General features: G+C 34.0%; 1 protein-coding gene across 6 annotated transcripts in view; it reads left to right on the top strand.

Annotated features, from left to right (window-relative positions):
• The window catches only part of USP34 (ubiquitin specific peptidase 34), a 147,806-nt gene that overhangs the window by 33,986 nt on the left and 94,107 nt on the right, over positions 1–19,713 (top strand). For all 6 annotated transcript variants that reach the window (XM_085299152.1, XM_085299153.1, XM_085299154.1 and 3 more), the window contains 3 exons: positions 3,935–4,002; positions 12,281–12,473; positions 18,513–18,574. In XM_085299152.1, the coding sequence (XP_085155278.1) occupies positions 3,935–4,002; positions 12,281–12,473; positions 18,513–18,574 (323 nt within the window). The remainder of the gene's footprint in view (positions 1–3,934; positions 4,003–12,280; positions 12,474–18,512; positions 18,575–19,713) is intronic.

Here is a 19,713-nt window from a genome sequence, read left to right as displayed (position 1 = left end):
CTTTATCTTTCTCCATAAGAACTTTCTTTTCCGAATTCTTACAGATGTCACCTAACCCCAAATATGCCTCAGCAAAGTTTCTTTCTCCAAGTCAAGCAACTTTGCAGATATCGTGTTCTAGTAGATAATATGTTTACCTGTGTCTTGCAGCTATTTTAGATGAAAGCTGTGGTTAAGSCTATCAGATAAAGTGAAATTCAACCCAGCCAGTAACCAATAGAAATACTGTTTCTTCAGCCTTTTCCAGCTTTGTATCTTTTTACTGTTCAACCAGAATCTTTCTTGTGAACTSTTTCTGGCTTTGCTGGCAAGTCCATGCAAGTCAGAGAGACACGAGGAAAACTGTTTTAGGAAAATTCGTCTGTTAGATTTTTATCTGTAAGTTCACTACAGAAAGTATAAGATCATGTTTTATGTGTAATATGCCTTACTCATCTACTTCCAGCATTTGGTGTCACTAAATTTACTTTCCAGTAATGCTTCTGACTTTAAAATACGTGTATTAGTTCTAGATGAGGCAGCTAGTTTATTTTGATAAAATAATTTCACCTTGCTCATATGAAAGAGACAGATTTATCTCTCACGCTACAATGGTGCATGTTTCTAATGTTGATGTTTCTCTTCCCTAATTCTGTTTATATTCTCTCATACACATTTACAATTTGTGTAATAAATATAAATAACATACAGTATATATTTCTGATTGTCTATGAATCAGCTCTAATAAAGCAAAAATGATCATTCACAATATCTTTTTTATGAACAAAATGTTGATCTCAGTAAGAACTCTGCTACTTAGACTTCGTTCTACCTCAGTGTATTTGAGTTTATGAGATCTATAGATAACGTGAGCTTTATGAGTGACCTGGTTGATAGCACCTCAGTGAGCAGCTCTGCAGCGTCAACTGTTAACCGTGTTCAGTCAGAGCCATAGTGTGTAACTCTTAAATACATTTTCACAGTAGCACCAGCTTTTGAGGATGGCAGTTAACTTAGTCATTATTGCAAACATTCCTAGAAATACAAAAGCTAGGATTTAATTAAAAGTCTGTGAGGGGTATGAGTTTTTTGGCTACCACCTTAAGTATCTCAAAAAACGTTTCTGAGAAAGACGGTAATATGGAGGGGCCCAATCCTCCCTCGTTAAAAAGTTAGGCTTAGTGGTGGGCTCTGTGAAGGAGAAGAGATGCAAGAAGCTGGAGATGGTAAACTAAAGTCAAAGAAATCATTTGATAACATTCAAAAACTTTCAGYTTTTAATAGACAAGACTGCATAGCTGTGGGGAAAGCATTTGTTCTGTTTATTCCACAAGGGAAGGTGAATACATCATTAAGTGTGCTCTAAAGGTGCATGTAAAAGGAAGAGCACCACGAACTAGTAAGGTATGCAGGGGACTGAGCTGCTTGTTTCTGAGTACTGGTGTTTTAGTCGTATAGAGAACATTAAAAAAAATCATTGAAAAGTTGTTTCCTTAAAATCGTCTAGCCAGCAAATCTAGTTTGACTAATGTCTTTGTCCAACAAGCTTACGTTTGTAATAATAAAGCTAGCAAACGCAATCTAATGTAGTTTGCTTCACACAGGCAGTTGGCTAGTTGGCACTCTTGGTCTTCCTCCAGCTCATTACTCTGCAAGCTGCTTTCTTAGCAACCTGTATTGTGGTAGGACTGCTCCTTCTTAGGATATTTCTGTGCTATTTTTTTTTTAGACTGTTTTTTTTTTAGTCAGTTTGCTTCCTCCTTTCTTCCCACATTTCACATTCCGGGCTATTTGCTCCATTTACCTGCCTGATATTCTGTTGGTCTCCTGAAGGAAGAACTGTAAGAGGTGGCAGAGAAAGCTGTGACCTCCAGCTTGTTCTGTGGAGAGTTTAATCCYGACTGAAAAAGCTTATCATTATTAAATTCTGTATTATTTCAATTTTGTGGATGTTATAGAGGAATAGTTGCCATCTTCCACAACCTAGATGAATTAATAAAAGTAGTGCTCAGGATTTCCAAATGCTGCTTTAGTTCTACTTTATGAAACTTAATAACTTGATGTAAGTTATAGGAGTAAGAACTGTTGTGAGACAAACTGTCTTTTAGAAATGAATTAACTATAGTAAGAAATAATTTAAAAAAAACACTCTGAAGTTTGAGAATAGAAGATACATTAAATACTTCATTTTAAAAGCAGGCAGAAGCATAAAAAAGTGTGATGAATGTTACGAATTTTTTATGTAAAGTCATTTTGTCTAAATAATTTAGTGAATTTAGATTTGAATTCATGATGAAAATCATGTTTTTATTTATGGCATGGGAAATTATCAGTTAATTCAGTTCAGAGGAAGAAGGTCATATGTAATGCAGGAAGTGTGAATACAGAATWAAAATTACTACACTTGATAAAATCTATAAAATAAAATTATAAAAACATTTCCTACTTTTGTTGCATAAGGAAATATATTTGCTTGTTTGTTTCATGCTAGCATATGAAAAGAGCGCATCGTTGAGTTAGAATCAGTGTCAAAATACAAATAGTATTTTTGTTATCCTTGCAATTGTGTCAGAATGTTACTTATTTCCAGTTTCTAGAACAAGCATCTTCTAGTTGCAGTTTCTATATTTGACACTTTTTTTTTTTTTTTTTTTTTTTTTTTTTTTTTTTTTNTTTTTTTTTTTTCTCTTGAGACTGCCAGTAGGATCATCAGCTTTTTCCGAATGTGGCCTTTTTGGCAAGGTGAAGATTTGTCAGGTTTCTCTTGCAAAATCATTAGTATCAGTATCAGCAGTATCATTATCATAGTTGCATTGTAAAAAATAAGCCTGAGAAAGTTTTTTTTTTTTTTTTTCAGAATTGACTGAAAAAATATTTGGCTATTCACAAATATTTAAAATAAATGCTGGAAATACAGTTTTACTATTGGCTAGTAGTGTTTTCTGCTAGCAAGAATGAGAATTTAGAATATTCTGCATATAGAATTTTCCAAAATCCTGGTGAGAATTTATTCTATAGTCAGAATATATTGCATTAGTTGCAAAGATTAAACTTTCTTGTAAGAACAAGCACGGAGCTATAGATTGACATGACAGCTTTGAGTGACTGTTCACACACTTGTGTGCGCATGAATCAAATTATGTTAGTAACAGCTGGTAATTTTTCATCTTTGCTAGATGCCTTACCTGGCACATAGTTGTCTTTCTGTAACAGGTTTAACAGGCTCAGCATTCCTTTTTGAAATGCAGATGAAACTTCTAACTTTGCCTGTGTAAGTAGTTTGGTTGGTCCTCTTGTTCTCTCAGCAGTGTTAAATAGTTGTTTCCAGTTGTTTTTTGGTTTTGTTTGTTTTTTCTGCATACATTCTTTTCCAGCATAGATTTTTGCAAAAGTGGTAAAGGCAGTACAGTAAGCGCAGGAATGCAAATACAGTAGCAACTCCCCCCCCCCCGCTCTTACTGGTTATAAAACACAATTTTATGGACTATGTAAGGTCTGAAAAGCAAAACATGAATAGAGTTTGACAAATTATCTGATTTGATTTAGAAGAGCTTCACAAGGAACAGAAAGAATGGAATCATTTTCTTTTAGGTTTAAAAACAAGAAAAAGAAAAGTAGCAAGGTTGAGTAGCAGTTTTTCCTACTGAAGAAACAGAAACCACAGAAAGTAAAGAAATGAGACATGCAGTATGATGTTATTTGTAATAAACTTATATTTTATAGTTGAGTAGAAGAAAAGATGCAACTCTTGTTTAAACAGAAGTCACAGAAACATTCTTTGGATAATTTTGAAAATCAGAAAATTAAAAATTTTAAAGAATTCACATGAAAAACAACAATAAAGCCTTTTTAAAGTGGGGTTGCATGTGCAAATGTACTAGCAATATTTCATTTTTATAATTCTCAATAAATGTCATTAATGAAACTTTTATCTATTTATGTTTTTGCATTATAGATCAGAATATGGCTACACATCCCTGCTGTCATGCAGCACATTATACCCTTTAGGACTTATGTTATCAGGTAAATTTTTAATTTAAGAGTTTTTTCTTGTGGGACTTTTGACAGCTCCTATTTATAATTTCGGATGCTATACTTTCTAATTGTTCAAGCTCTGTCTCTATTATTTCCATAAACAGAGTGAAGGTGTTGTTTAGAGTTAGTCTGAGGTAGCTTCTTCCATCTACCTGATGTCAGTATAGCAGATTGATCTTGATAATAGCATTTTTAATAYGGCATTCAGCTCCATTCTGACATGTTGTATCAGGATCCATTGTAGCACAGTTTGTTTCCTGGATTATTTTCATAAAGTTGCAGAAAATTTGCAATGAGATTGTGTGAGTAGAAGAGCAATTTGTAATCATTGAAATTTCATACACTTTGAGTTTCACTGAGTTTTAACACCATTTCACATTTTGAAGTTCTTACTTCCAGCTGGCAGGAACTGAAGTGTGATCAGTGTGTCTACCCACACTTTTATGTATCTAATTATATCCAATGCCAATGATTTTCTTTTTATCAAGCTGCCTATGATGAAAAATGTTTTAAAATTAAAGTACTTATAAATATTTTTATAAACAAATTTTTTTTTGTTTTTTTTTGGACAATAGTAAAAATCAAGTGAGTAGGTGATGAAATTATCCTGTGTGTCTGCCCTGCTGTGTGGGACAGAGGGCAGGTGTGTCTGCTGATTCTTCTGCTGATGTCCCAACCTTAAGCTGTCTTGTTCCAGACTCCCTAAAAGGCCACTGCTCTTGCATCAGCCCATTGGCCCACAAATCCTCCAAGGGTCTGGGTCTCCTGTGACAGACCTATTTGAAATGTGCTTGTAATAGTCATAGATTACTCCTGTGATATCAATAAGTGTGTCTTTATGGATTATATTATGTTAACTATACCAATACACTCTTAAAAATAAATTGTATTTGCAACAAAAACGTACTCAAAATGCTGAGGATCAGAACTAAGTTTCATGTTTAAAAAATGTTCTGTTTTTTAATTGGAAAGAATTTTGACAATATAAAAATTAAGTATTGCTTGACTATCAACGTATCTTCCTATAAAGTGGTCTCTAGCAAAATTATATAAGCAGACAAAAGAGTATTCTGATCTTTTATTCAACTGTACCAGTCTTGACTTGACAGTCCTGCTGTGCTTACTCCTTTATTATTGATGGGTTATTTTTGAAATCTCATTAAAGTAATTACTAATCATGAAGCAGTCTAGGAAACAATTGTGGAAATATAGAGGATCTTTAAGTGCTTATCCTCATACCTATTCCACTGCTAGTTGTTCGTGTACCTGGGAATTTGTTTGTGAACCTTACTTACCTTCTTGCAGTATATAGAAAACAGAGAGAGCATTGAAGGATCAACAATTAAAGCTAGACTCGTGCAAAGCAACTTGAGTGAGACAGAAGAACACAGTCTGCAGCCTCAGCTGTTAATCTTCCTTTGTTTGTCCTATTTAGTGCTTATATTTCTTAAAGCTTTTTTGTTTTGTAACGGTAGATAAAATCAGTGACGTGAATAGATGATTGTTTTCCTGTTTTCTCCTCATCTCTTCCTCACTATTTTACCCATAGAAGTGCTTGCATCTGATTTAAAATGTAGTTTGTCAGCAACGTCTTGCTGTAAATGATGACTTCAAGTCTGTTAGTATTACTTACAATGCACTTATGTCTGTCAGAAAGGTAACATTGATGTAAGATTTCCCTTTTGAAAACACCAAAAGTTTACAGAAGGGAGAGGATATTTACCTTATTTTCATTTTCTACAACTGAGTCTCGATAGGAGATTAGGATTTCTCAACATTGTGGAACAGAAGTCGAAAGCTTTGTTCATGAAGGTAGTCTTGTGGAGTGGGACATGAAGCTTAGATGTCTTAAAATAATATACAGTGTTATACCTTCACACGAGATAGAAGTTCACTGAGGTGATTTTTCAGTAAACATGACTTTTTGATGTATGCAGCTACCCCCATATAGTCAAGCTTATAGGTCTCTTTTTAACTCCCTGGGCCTCTAGGTCTTCCCCTGCTGTTTGCTGTCATACCTGAAAGCAAATACTGGTCCTGGGCACAGCAGCACAATACTTTGAAACAGTCATGCAGTAACTACTGCTACTATGCAAAGTAATAGAAAGATCTTGGAGGGCAGCGTAGTTAACAGCGAGCTTTCAGGGCTCTGACTGACTGCCGTCACCCCAGAATGGTGATGTATGTGATGTTCTGTATGCTCTGGACCCCAGGATGAGCCTCTTCCCAGAGCAGATGACCACTGGGGCAACAGTGCTGCAGCCCTGGAGTAAGGGGAATGTCTGGCCCGTAAAGGGGTTGTAGGTTTCAGTAGCCCACAGTATCCAAAAGAGGCTGGTGGTGGCCAAGACCTCAATAATAAATTCTTTCTGTCAATAACAGATTCAGTCAAAGCCCTTGTGTTGGTTGCAGGCAGCCTGTTGCCTGCATTTTCAAAACCCCTGACCTAGAAGTAGTTTACCGAGCACACCCAGATGTTCTCTTCCCTGAGTTCTGCCATGCAGTTGACAATGGCYGTATGACAGAGGCCTTCACAAAATGTCTGATCTAAAGGATACAAATCCGAGTTGCTGCTCATGCAGATTCCTTGCAAGAACTGCAATTTTGCCATGCCGATCAACACAATCAGCAGAGAGATCACTTCCTTGGCGTCCTGGCAGYATCTTTATCAGATGAGGTTAACCTTTATGTTCCTGTTCCGCATTATCTCTACTAGGAATTGATGAGATGAATAGCAAAGTGTGTATCCTTCTAGAGGTTCATTTCTAGTTGGTTATATGCACAAGTCACTTTCTAATAATGACCACTTTTAGACTTTGCAAAGATCAGGGACACACTGCTGCTATTATCTCTCCTACTAAAAAAAGATAATAAATACTATTTTCTGCCTGAAGAGTGAAATACTAGTATTCATGTTCTGCCTCTGAAACCCCTACATTGTTCAGGAGTTTTTGAAAGAATTAAAGAAGATAAATTAAAATGACACTTTTCAATAAGGAAGCAATGTGTTTTTGACCTCCTTAGAAGGAAACTTCACTGCTCTAAGAACTTAGAATTCTGCATATCAAATGGCAGAATTCTCATGATAAAATCATTGCTTTAGTCATGATAAAAATGACAAAATTTATTGACAAAGTGACTCAAGRATAAGATATAGTTCACTGCAGTTATAGATTAGGGCAAGTTGTTGATGTCTTTTATAAAAAAGACATTGGTTCCAGCTGATTTCACCTCAGGATCAGAGATGCAAGATGCTCTGCATAGTTCCAGATGTTGAATACCTTGAGAGTTGTAGCTATAAACTGAGGTGGGGACTTGCCTTTTGAAGACAAAATTTTTTTCAGTGGCAACATTGCTAGTTGAAAGACTCGTGAATAGTTTTGTTCTTCAAAAATAAAAAAGCTAGCAAGGAAGTCCATTTTTATGAGAAGTAAGGGATAAAACTGTATGTCTGGTATTGTAAGTGTCTGCACAAATCACGAAAAAGTGTTGGATGGTATGAAAGAAAAGACTGAAAATTCCTGTCTTCTACATTACAAGTTGGTACCATCTACTAAATATTCATTCTGGTGAAATCTGAGAGCTGTATGTGGAAATACTACTCTTTAATATGATATTTCATTCTAACCCTTTCTTTTCCTCTCCATTATTCTCTCTCTGATCTTGAGAGATTTTTTTTTTTTTTGAAGGATTTGTGTCTCTGCACCAATTAGGGAGTAGCAGAACTTTCTCTGCTCAAATATATTGAGAGAAAACTGCAAGTGGCAGTTCTTCCTGCATTAGCCTTTTAGTTTCAGGACAAGGCACAAGCATAGCAGAGGTTATACACACAGAGGAAGCGGAAACTCCGAGCAGCGCTGCTAGTACACGGTGCTTTTTGCGGAAAGCAGTGAGAGAGACAGAGTGCATCTGAAAGAATTCAGGTTACTCTTCTGCTTAAAAATATCTTTCTTACAAATTTAACGGGACTGCCTAAGACCATTCCTTGCTACTAAATGTCATGAAAAACTCTTGTAATAAGCCTAAAGTTTTCAATTACACAAAATATTTTACTGCTCCGAATATCTGAAGATTTATGCCACAGGTACAAAGAATAGGAAAGTAGGAGACAACAGCTGGGCACTCAAGTGAATTCTTCATTTCACTGAGGAGCGCTGACTCATTCTGCTTGATACCTTTTTTGCAGCTGTGGTCTGAAAAGAGTGATATTATTGAAAAGGAGATTATTTCACAGCTGACTACCCAAAGTCCTGAAGCATGAGATGTGATTTTAAGCATTACACTAACATAAAACAGGATGTTTTAAGCTGGGCTCTCTCCACCACCCCCTAAGAGCAAATTTTAATACTGTTTCAGTTGACTAAAACTGAATTTTTTAAATTAGTGCATGTATTTCAATAGTTTGAGTGAATATAATACATATTTAGCAGTTTTTGTAAGTGTTTCAGGCTGACAGGGTAGTTCCTATACATATACAGAGTGTCCTTTATTTATATGTGTAAAAGAGGTAGGTTTGTTTCCAAAATCTCATTTAGGCAACAGTGTCTGATTTCCTGGACCATATAGGTCCTGAAGCATTATTTTTGTATTGCTTTGAGACTTAGTGCTCAGCAGAAGCAAAGATAAAAAAATTTAGGGATTAAAAGAAAAAAAAAAGACTTGAGGACAAAAGAGATACTATTTTTAAGCCGTTGTGTGAATCAATCGCATATTCACATCTGTATCCCGTGATCCATTCTGATCATTCCAGCTCACAGAGGTTGTAATAGAACTGGCTACATGATGGGACAGGTAACTAAGAAGGTAAAAGATATGGAATGATACTGATATGAGGGGAGACACAATCTAGGATTTTGTTTGAGGGAGAGATGACAGTTACACAAATGATATGAAGACAATAGGGAATGATTATTCAGTTTTTCTAGAAACAACAAATAGAGTGCGTGCAATACAGTCATCAAGTAACAAATTTAAAAGAAATTAGATTTTTTTTCCCATGCAAATGCAATTGTGAAATTAACTGGCACAGGTTATTGAGAAAGCCAGAAGTATAAATGGAAAGAGAGAAAAAAAATCATAGTAGTAGATAGGTTCATCAAGTTTATTGTATGTGGGATAAAGCCTTCATCCAATTTTAGAGAGGTGATTTTGGGCTAAATAGACTTTTGCCTTGTGCCAGTACCACTGTTCTTACGCGAGGCAATGCAGCAAATTTAGAACTACTCAATATAAGGAAAGATGTGTGTTAGTTGCCAATGCTGTCTAAAGATTTCATTTTTGTTTTTAAAAAAGTTCTACTGGTAAAAGCATAAAATGGACCCAGTATATTGATACAGAGGTGTTTGGGACACTTTATCTTTCCACAATCAAAATAAGGCTTTGCCTATTCTGCAAATTTTGTAGCTTTAATCCTGGCGGTAAAGATACATGATTGTATTTGATTTATGATTGGCATACTGGTGCCTGTAAATTTTCTCACGTAGATTCTGTCGTGCTCATAAAAACACGTGTGTGGCATTTTCCTCATGTACATTGTGCTTAGCTCTTAGAACAGTCCAGTTATGCTAAAATATCTTAATTAAAATGCAACCTAACTAGCCAAAAGTACCCTTTTCTCTGTAGCTTTCTGAAGGGCCTTAGCAAAACAAATTATATTGTCAAAGTACTTTTGCTGCTGTGTAACTGCATCTGCACTGGAGTTTCAGTTATTATAAAAGTTTTTTTTTTTTAGACACTATGTCTTAATAAAATAAAACATGACACAGGTGTGTTGCAAGCTTGAACTGAATGTAGTAAACACACTGAAAGAACTTAACGAATGTTTTTCTGGAGTAAATTTTATGAATAAAAGTAAGTTTATATTGGTACAGTTGCATTACAATTAAGAAGTTTTTTGTATTATATAGATTAGTGTAATTTCTCCTTCGAACTTTCTGGAGTAAGCAAGATTTCAGGTGAAATACAATTTCACCTGAATTTCCTGTCACCGAAATCCAGCAAAGCCACAAAGCACTCTTCTTCCTATACATGTAGATCTGTGTCTATTTTTGTCTCTCTTGCGCACTCTACATCTGTCATATATAGACATATACGAAAAGAGAAAATTCATAGAGTGAGAAAATTCATACAATTTCATTTAACATCTTTAAAATCTGTAGAAGTTGTTCACAAAATGATTGAATATGACTTGATGAGCATTATGAACCTGGAAGAGATTTGGGAACCAGGGCTGAACACAGTCTGCATACAAAAATGGAGATAAAAACTGGTCTAAGAATGCTGGTAATTATATTGAGATGATTACATTTTGTAGCATGGACTTTTTTTTTTTTTCCCTCTCCATTAGAGTGTATTTCCTCTCACCCATCTCTAGATTAGAGATAGGTTATTGAGTCTGATCTGGATATTTTCAAAGGAGTATTCTCTTCTCGTTAACAGCTTTATTTATGTATTTATTTATTTATTTATTTTAAAATAAAACTCATAGCAGAAAAGCACTTTCTTACTATTATCTGATTTGTACTGCTCTATATAAGACGACCAATTTCACATTTAATAACAATGAAGGATTTGGTTCCTTGGGCCCTGGATGGTCCTTCTCTTGTTCTTCTGCTATTTATCTATGCTTTCTATCCTAGATCTGCTGTTGCTGTGATTATTTGCACTGAAGTCTCTTTGGTTTGTTTGACAATGTTAAGTGTCTCTGAAGTATGTTTACTTTACAGCCTCTGTGCAGGAAATGTGAAAAAGGACCTCAGTCTAAATAAGAACAAGGGCCTATGTGTATATATATTATATACACATGCACACATATGCATACATACATACATATATATATAAATAAAATTTACTAATGCTTATATGATAAAAATGCAAAGGCGTGGTGATGTATAAAAATAACAAAGTGTAGTTTAATGTCTTTTCTGGTTTTAATAGATGAAAGCATATATTTGGCCAGTCTTGCAATGATAGCTCCAGATTTAGGCTGTCAAACAAACAGATTTTTAACGCATTTCTATGTAGTTAAATCTAGTTCAGATATAGTCAAAACTTCAAAACACTGAATTACACAGAAAAAAAATAATTATGGTAACCTTATGTTTACCTTTCACATACAATTTTTTCTACTTCAAAATAAACTCAGGAAAGCTTATTTCTAAATATTTTTCTTTTACGCATTAAATTTCAAAGAAACTCAACTGTGTCAGTGTTTTATATGTGAACTTTTTCAGGCATTTCAGCATTGATTTTCTTAGTATAGATTGATTTAGCAGTTGTTTAGGTAGGACTAAAGTTGTGATAGCTTCTCTAAGTTGGTTTCCATAAATAATTGTTTCTTCTGCCTCCTGTGCGCAGAGAAGATCTGCATTGCARTTCATTGTGCATGATCGCGTGACCCCAGCATTGCGAAGAATGTAACCATTTAAAAATCTTTATCATTTTTGGTTTCTCTGTGAGATTTGTAGGATCCTTGATAGTTGTTGTGATGCATTTTTAAAGATTATAATAGCTGTCGGTAGAAGGAACAACTATGCATTCCTGTACTAGCCTGTTAGGAAAGTGATAATGTGGCGCAGAGAGTACTTTAGTACAAACAAAGATCACATATGGCTATGGCAGAAGTAGTGTACGTGTGTCACATTTACACTAACGGGATCAGAACCAGATCTCACAATTATAATTTTCCCTTTTTTTGTAGCAGAGGTTACAAACTGGGACCTGTTTATCTTCAGAAGATTCTCACTGCCCTGGGGGATCTGTCAGAGTGCTGTTTGTGGTCCATTTATATTGTTTTCAGAAATTCAGTTCTAAAATATTTTAATGTTGGGTGAATTGTGACACTTGGGTTTTGTGAAGAGTTTGAATAGAATAGTAAATGGCCRTGATACAGCTTTCTGGAGAAGGTACCTTCCCACGAAACAGATACGAGGCTTAGGCTCCCAGCTTGCATTTCTAAAGAATCACATGGGTTTTGTGTGTCATTTTGTGGAAATATTTTTCTGGTCAAAGACATCTGAAGAGGTTTAAAGTCAGAATCATGTTTACATGTAGAATTTTAAATATTCTACATAATTCTATTGTTCCTCCATTTGTTTTTGTTGTTATCAGCGTTATCTTTAAAACAATAGGGATCATTTTAAATACTTTAATGGCTGCTGGAAATTTATATTTGCTATAGTCAAGATGGTGATCCAGGAGAAACACTTTTATGTATATTCTAGTTTGAATCATATCCTCTTTTTCTTCCATTTGTAATTTATTCTAGGTATTTATGTAAACTGTCAGACCAGGAGTTGCGACAGAGTGCAGCCCGGAACATGGCAGATTTAATGTGGAGCACAGTTAAAGAACCATTGGATACAGCCTTGTGTTTTGATAAAGAAAGTCTTGATCTTGCATTTAAGTACTTTATGTCTCCAACTCTAACAATGAGATTGGCTGGACTGAGTCAAATAACAGTAAGAAATTTTTAAAATATAAATAATATGTAGAAAAATGTTTCCTTTTGTGTTTTACAAGTTACTGTTTTGTTTGTTTGTTTTTTTTTTTTTTTTAATGTGTGAAAAGCAACAGATTCCTCTTACAAGCAATCTTAGGAAGTTATAATCATGTTTATGAATGTAGAATTCATTCAGAGATGACCCAAGAGCTGCATTTTGCAGTATATGGAACTGCAGCACACTTGCTGAACAACTTACCCTACCAAATGAGATTGTATTATAACCACGTTTTGTGACAGCCATGTTGAAATTAGGTACCTCTACAAAGCTGTATTTGCTGTTTACAAAGGCTTTCAATCTGTTTTGATTTTTGCCTTTACAGTGTCCCAACTCTACTGTAATTAGCTTCTTTGTATTGTATATACCTCTTTTTCCTGTTTAGTATAGTCTGTTTCTCAAGAGACAGTATTTCTGCATCAGTTAGCAGAAGACTGAAGTGAATAGGTAAATATATTTAGCATCAAATAAATTCAAAACAACCTCCCCCAACACCAGTCTCTTTCCTGTGGAAATGCTGTGTATTGCACCGGTCAGAATACTTTCTGCATGCTCCGTCTGTCGTTTTTTTCCTTATGTATGTATTTATAATCATATAGAGATAGTTGTACAGAAGGTCAAAAGTGATTTTTTAAAAATTAATCTGTGCCTTTTCCATTTTACGTTTAGTCCAACACTGTACTTAAGATTTGGTCAGTCTTTTTAAGTCATATTGTCACGTTTGCCTTAATRCACAACATGGTGAATAGGAACTATACTAGAATGAATAAAAATGTTCTACTTAAGATACGTATTATTTTCTGGACACATTTAGCATTCTCCATTCTAACTGATTAAATGATATCGCTCAGTGACTCTGTTASCCACTGAGTGTCAGGAAATAGAAGACAAGTTTACTTAAATATTGGTTCTCCCTCTATTTGTCTTACATATAGAAGTAATATTTACCATTATTTTAATAAATGACAATTTAAAATCACTCTCAATATTTCCAAATAAATTATTGGTGTTTTTAACCAAAGAAAATACTTAATTTTCACAGATGTGACCTACTAAACTTAAAAATAGAAATTGTTTATGAACARCAATTGCTCAGTGTTAATCAAATGTTGTTTTAAGGGTAGCAGCCTTTAAYAGATTTGAAAATATTGGCCATTCAGTTTTGCATTTATATGAATGAAAACAATGCAGTTCATCCAGTTGGGGTTCTAAAGCATGTTAAAGAGAAATTTATTTTTTGGAAGGAATAGTGACAGCATGAATTTGTTTCTGTGTATATAATTTTTATATAAAAGTGATTTATATGGCTTTACATAAACACACATATGYATATATTATACTCAGTGCCTGAATTCAAACTTTCAGTCATATCTAATTAGGGCAAAATGAATGTTCAGAGTCCTTTTTGTGTGATAAGAAATCTTCAGAGAGTTGGTGAAGTCTTAGGTAGAAATGATTTTTGTCAACATATGCTTTATTATTTGTACAGTTATAGACATCRTATCTGGCAGATATATTTTAAAATAGGGCAATTAATTGGGCATATAAGTAGTTTTATTTTTTTCTTCTGTGCAGTTTTTGAAAACATCAGTTTTGRTATCATTGATTTAAAAGTAGATTTCCAATGTTTGCATTGTTCTGATTACATTAGATTTTTATTCTTGTAAGTACTTTCTTTCAATTTTGTACAATTCTCCTTTGACTGCTTAATGTTTGTCGTTGTGTTATCTTTACCAAAAGAAATTCTTCAAGTAAGAATGCATCACTTGTTAATTTTTTATGCATATAGGTCATCTTAAAGACTGTGAAATTGTATAATTTTGAGTAGTTATAATGTGTTTTGACTTTTTACAGTTGGTAAATGCTAGTATAAAAATGAGATTTTCATAGCAGATGTATTACAAAAAGTAAAATTTTACAGATACTTTAGATTAAAGAAAATTGGCATCAGCTTGTAAAACTRAGATATTGCTTGCTGATAATTTATCGAGTCTCTTTTAAATAAGTAGTATCAAAACTGCTCTGGAGCTCYGAGACAATTCATTTTTCATTTTTTATTCAATCATAAGTTTTCTCTTTTTGGCTCTATTTTTCATATCTTAAAATCTCTTTGGAAACATCTTTTGCTTTACATCCGTTCACTTCTGAGTTTGAGAAGTGTTTTGGTTTATTTAGGCCCATATGTCTTGCCTGGAATGATTTTAATGGCCAGGTTTGTGCAATTTTGAGTACAAAACCTAAACCAAAATTTACAGAAGTTTTGACTTCCTGTTTATTGAAGTTTACTGTCCTCTTTGCAAACAAAAGTCTGTAAAGACCTGCATTACAAATATACCTAAATGGCTATGTTTCTCGAATTTCTTTTTTTCTGTGTATATCTTTGATGGCTAGAATTCATCAAAGTAATTTCATTCAGGTGTTCTTCTCAGTGAACACAATTTCAGCTTCCTGCTTTGTATTTAAGACTTTAGAAAGAAATACTTGCAACTGCAAAATGTTTTCCTTTTCCTGACTTTTCATTTGCCAAAAGCTGGGCATTTATCCTTGAAACAATTATTCACTTTAATTTCCAAATAGATGTGAAGATTCAAAGGAAAATTTTAGCCAATTTTTTTTTGCTAAACATGAAAAAAGTGTCAACTTTGCAAAATAYACTTTAGTTCAAAGAGAAGATTCTTCTGAAAACTTGACTCGGATACAGATTTTTAATTTCAYTGACAAGATCACTAAAAGAGATTGTTCAAATAACTTTTATGGCACAACTAAATACTCTTCCTGAAAGATAAGGATACGTTTGTTCTCACTGAAGAGATGGAAATCTTTGACCAGTGAATCTGAACAGATGCATATCTTCTAAAAAGGAGGTGTTGATCTGTGACTGCCAAAAGATTTTTTTTTTCCTGTCTGACAGGTGACATGACCAGTCCTAAAATTAAACCTTTCATTTTCATGAAACCTCTAGAGACTCACAGAATACAGGCATATAGGGATTGTATTTACTTACCACCGAACAGAGACTTGCCTCTTCTGAAGAGCAATGTACAAATGCTGCGTCGTGTCATCTAACTAAAGTTCTTAGTTACAAAACAAAGTTGAAGACAGACACATGTAAGTTAATTGTAGGATAGTGGAAGCTTGAGTGGTTGAATATGAAGTTGGATATAGCTACAGAAAACAATAGCGAAATGTAAAACAAGATCCACCTGGAGATCTTTTTGTTACCCTGTTTCTCTTTGATTTCATCTCTCAGTGGTCAGTCCAGATTGTTCAGCTACAAAATACCCTCTTCTCTCTCTACTGTTACTTCACGAATAGGTCTCTTTTCCTGCCCTCCTAATTACAGAGAAGCATAAATGTTGTGTGAAAATGAATATTGCTAACTGATCTGAGCGTCCTTCATCTTCCAGTTTTTCAACTGATTTTTATCTGTTTCTGTGCAAATGCAAACATAACATTGTTAGGTTTTTCCTGGACAAATTCAGGGGACGAGTTGACCTGTGCRGTTCTCCCCGGTGCGTTGCTTCCCTTTGATGCCTGGGTCTGGAGCCCAAGGTAGCTGAGGAGATTGTTTTGTGGTCTCAGCTTGGGTAGATGATGTTTCTTTGCTGAGCCCTTCRTACCTTTGTTGTACTCTTTAACTAATGCATTCTTACTGGATTAATCAAGTTCTCTTTGGTTTCTTATAATSTTCCATATATCATAAAAAATTGTAAAAGCGTGTTATTTGTTATAACATTTCATAGTAACCAAACATGAAGTGGAAAAAAACGTTGGGAGGTGAGTGAAAAAATGGCAGGGCTTTATGCAGCACCTGTGCTTTGTGTTACGCTGTTGTGTTGCAGAAGACTCTAGCTGAAATTATTTTAAACGTACAGAACTGAAAATTCAAATATATAAAAGAACACTCTTCGTCACTGTTACTTTAGATCAGGATTTTGTTTGGGAGATTTGGCTCACCATGTGACCATGGATTTGAAATTGGTAATAATAGTTCAGTGCTCTTTCAGTCTTTGATACCTTTCAAAATCTTTTCTGCTGRGGGGAAAAAGAGTCTCTGGAAATACTGATGACCTTCCCTTCCTTCTTTCTTTGACCTAATTCTGACTGGTCATGATAATTGCTTCATGAAATTTGGTTTGCATATTTTTTTCATTCTTAAATGTGTTTAATTTGAAAATATTTATTAATAACTGTGTAACCWGGCTTTCATGTCTCACTCATTTTAAACCATATTTTAAATTTTATTCTTCCAAAACATTTTTCCCTTAAAAGTTCTTAGGATTAGACATGAATAAATCTTTTTGTAAAAACTGAAGAGGTTAGCTGTCACCTGAATTACGGAATACATGTACCTGGCTTGTTTCAGCTAAGAAAGGAATAAATAACTATTTTGAGGAAGTTACTCAAGTTTAAATTTCAAAAATTCACATGGTTATATCTTTAATTTTTCTTGAAACCCAGATGACAAATTGGTTTTATTACATAATTTCAAATATTTTTAAAATAACATGTACATGTAAAGGACTGAGTGCAGAGTCTGTGTGTCTGGAAAGGTGGTCATACTAGAGGAAAAGGAGTTCTGCTGGAATTTTTAGTAACTTCTAGATAAGATTACTTAGGTTTACAGGTGCAGAAGAAAGCAAAGGTCATCGGAGCAGGTGGTGTCAAATTTTATCATACAGGAATACAGCAGTTTYGTGATCTTTTTTGAGACCATGTCTCTGGAGAAAGGACATGTATTATTTCTTCTTAAATACTAAAGAATTTCCAAATGCTTAAAGATACGTAACAAATTTGTTTTGTCAGTGTGATTGACAGTTCTAGAATTTTTCAGCAAAACATGCTTATGAAATTTATGTGAACAGCTTTCACTTTAAACTTCTTSTACTGGTAGTTTACTATTTCACCCTCCTCTACCATAAACCTCAGGTGCTGAAGGGTCTAAATTCCTGATGCTTCCTTGCCCTAGGCTTCAAGTTATAACCATCTCTGACTTCTGCAGATAGCTTTGCTCCACAAGCTATTGTGGCCTGAATTAGTTGAATGTGTTTTAGTTGACAGTAGTAGGAGATTGAAATAATTCACTGTGAGTTGAGGGGGGTTTCTCCTAATACTATTTTAAGTCACKTGGAGTTCTGAAGCATGGAGTTCATATACCTATGGAGTAGAAAAGCATATTCTATTCCTGTAAATACCTGTAAGGTAATGCAATTAAAAAAAAAATCTTCAACTATAACCTTTTAAAATTTGAACTTCCAAGTATATTAACAAGACATTTTGGCAACCTGAACAAAATTCCAATTTAAATAAAAAAATCCAATTTAATATAAAATCCCCTAGATTTTTGATGTGTGAATATGGTTATAGACTTTAAGGTTGAAGATGTTATGTAAAGCTGGGATGATTAGTCTAGAAAAGAGAAGTAATCATTACAAAGGCTTAAAGGCTTCTTTTTTGGGGSCGGGGGGGAGGGGAGGTTGACAGTGGAGAGGTTTCCTGTGAAGACTTGAATTTAATAGTTCAGATAGGTACCTCTCATGATTTCATTTTTTAAAAAATATGTAATGTTCATTCTCCAGTTTTGTAGACTTTAAATGTTGATAATGGGATTAAAGACATCTCTGCTGTTTTAGTGAGTGTTCCAGTAATGGAGAAACTCATTCTAAAACATTAGTTTCCAGAGTATACGTTTCATTTCTCATGAAAATTTGTGGAGAGCTACTGGTAGATGCCTTGCTTTGATTTTGGGAGTGGATAGTGTCTCCTAATGTTGTTTGATAGGTTTAGTGAAAGAAAAGTTGATAAATAAATTAAACCGATCCCATTTACCTACTAGGATGCTTGTTATTTAAATATTTTTCAAAGAGTTTTGTTTAGAAAAATTGATAGTACTATGAAAATTATGTTTACTGTCATTACTACTATTTTTAAGTATAAGAAAACTACCTCACTAAATATTTAGATAAAATTTTAATTTTTTCTTCCTCTTTTTAACTRTAGAACCAACTTCATACCTTCAATGATGTGTGTAATAATGAGTCATTAGTTTCAGACACAGAAACGTAAGTAGGAACATTATTATGAATACTTTAACTATACTTATATGACTAGTTCTGTTGTTGTTGTTATGGATTATACACTCTGGGGAGCAATGATTATCTAAGGTGTTCATTTAAAATACCGTAATAAGGGGTTTAAATCAGATTGTTTTAAATGGTAATTTTAAAAATACTTCTAAATATTTCTTGATCTCTTTACTGTCTTTTAAAGGATAGAATTGAGATAACTTTTAGAAAAAAATAGATATTGAAATAATAAATACCTGTAACAGGCTGTTATCTCCATTGTTATGTAAAAAAAGGGAACTAGCTAACTCATATGAAAGCAGTGTTTTTGCCATCTTCTCATTTTTCCTAATTATTTAGTTAGCTAAGACTTGTTATGCCATCACTAGCATCCATCCTTGTTATTATTTTTCCATTTAGTCTGCTCTTAGAACTGCTTATTGTTTTTCTTCAAAATCCTTGTCTATATTGTTGTGGTATATTAAACAATTACAAGAGACTCCCAAATCGAAATTTGAAGTTTCGTTTGTGGGAATGCTTTCCAGTGAGGAAAGGTGTTTATTTTATGTAACAACTCTAAACTTAATGTTAGAGCTGTCTAGATATTAGAAAAAAATAGATCTTTAAGACACAAGTAGTTGAAACTTGATGTTATCGTCAAATAATATATAAATTATGTAAAACCTAGGATTTTCATYGTCGTGTTCTCTATTTTGGGGCTTATATCTGTGTGTGTGTATCCATCTCACTAGAGACGGACACTCTCCGGTATCTTTTGCTCATTAATGATGAATCTATTGTAGCGGCAGTTGGCTTGCTTTGTAATCTGGGTAGATGGTAGTTTTATTACAGATCATTTTACAGTAACACATCTGCCTGTTCTTCAAATCTGGCAACAGTCAAGACCACAATACTGTAGATTTCATGTAGATAGCAACTTGAATATTAAAGGTTGATTTTTTTAAAAAAATAAAGAATCAGAATCTGGAACATTTTTGCCTCTGTAGATGTGAAAATACCATGAGAATACAAGACAAGTAACCATTTGTGATCAATTTTTTTCATGCCCTTGGTCATTAAACCAATAGGTGAGCATGAGTCCCTGCTTTCCATTTATTTCAAAATAAGTTTTGATA

This window comes from Rhea americana, unplaced genomic scaffold (assembly GCF_003343005.1).
Source record: "Rhea americana isolate MKP2758 unplaced genomic scaffold, rheAme1 scaffold_146, whole genome shotgun sequence".
Taxonomy (NCBI): Eukaryota; Metazoa; Chordata; class Aves; order Rheiformes; family Rheidae; genus Rhea; species Rhea americana.
Note: the sequence above shows the minus strand (reverse complement) of the source record. Positions and strands in the feature narration are given on the sequence as shown.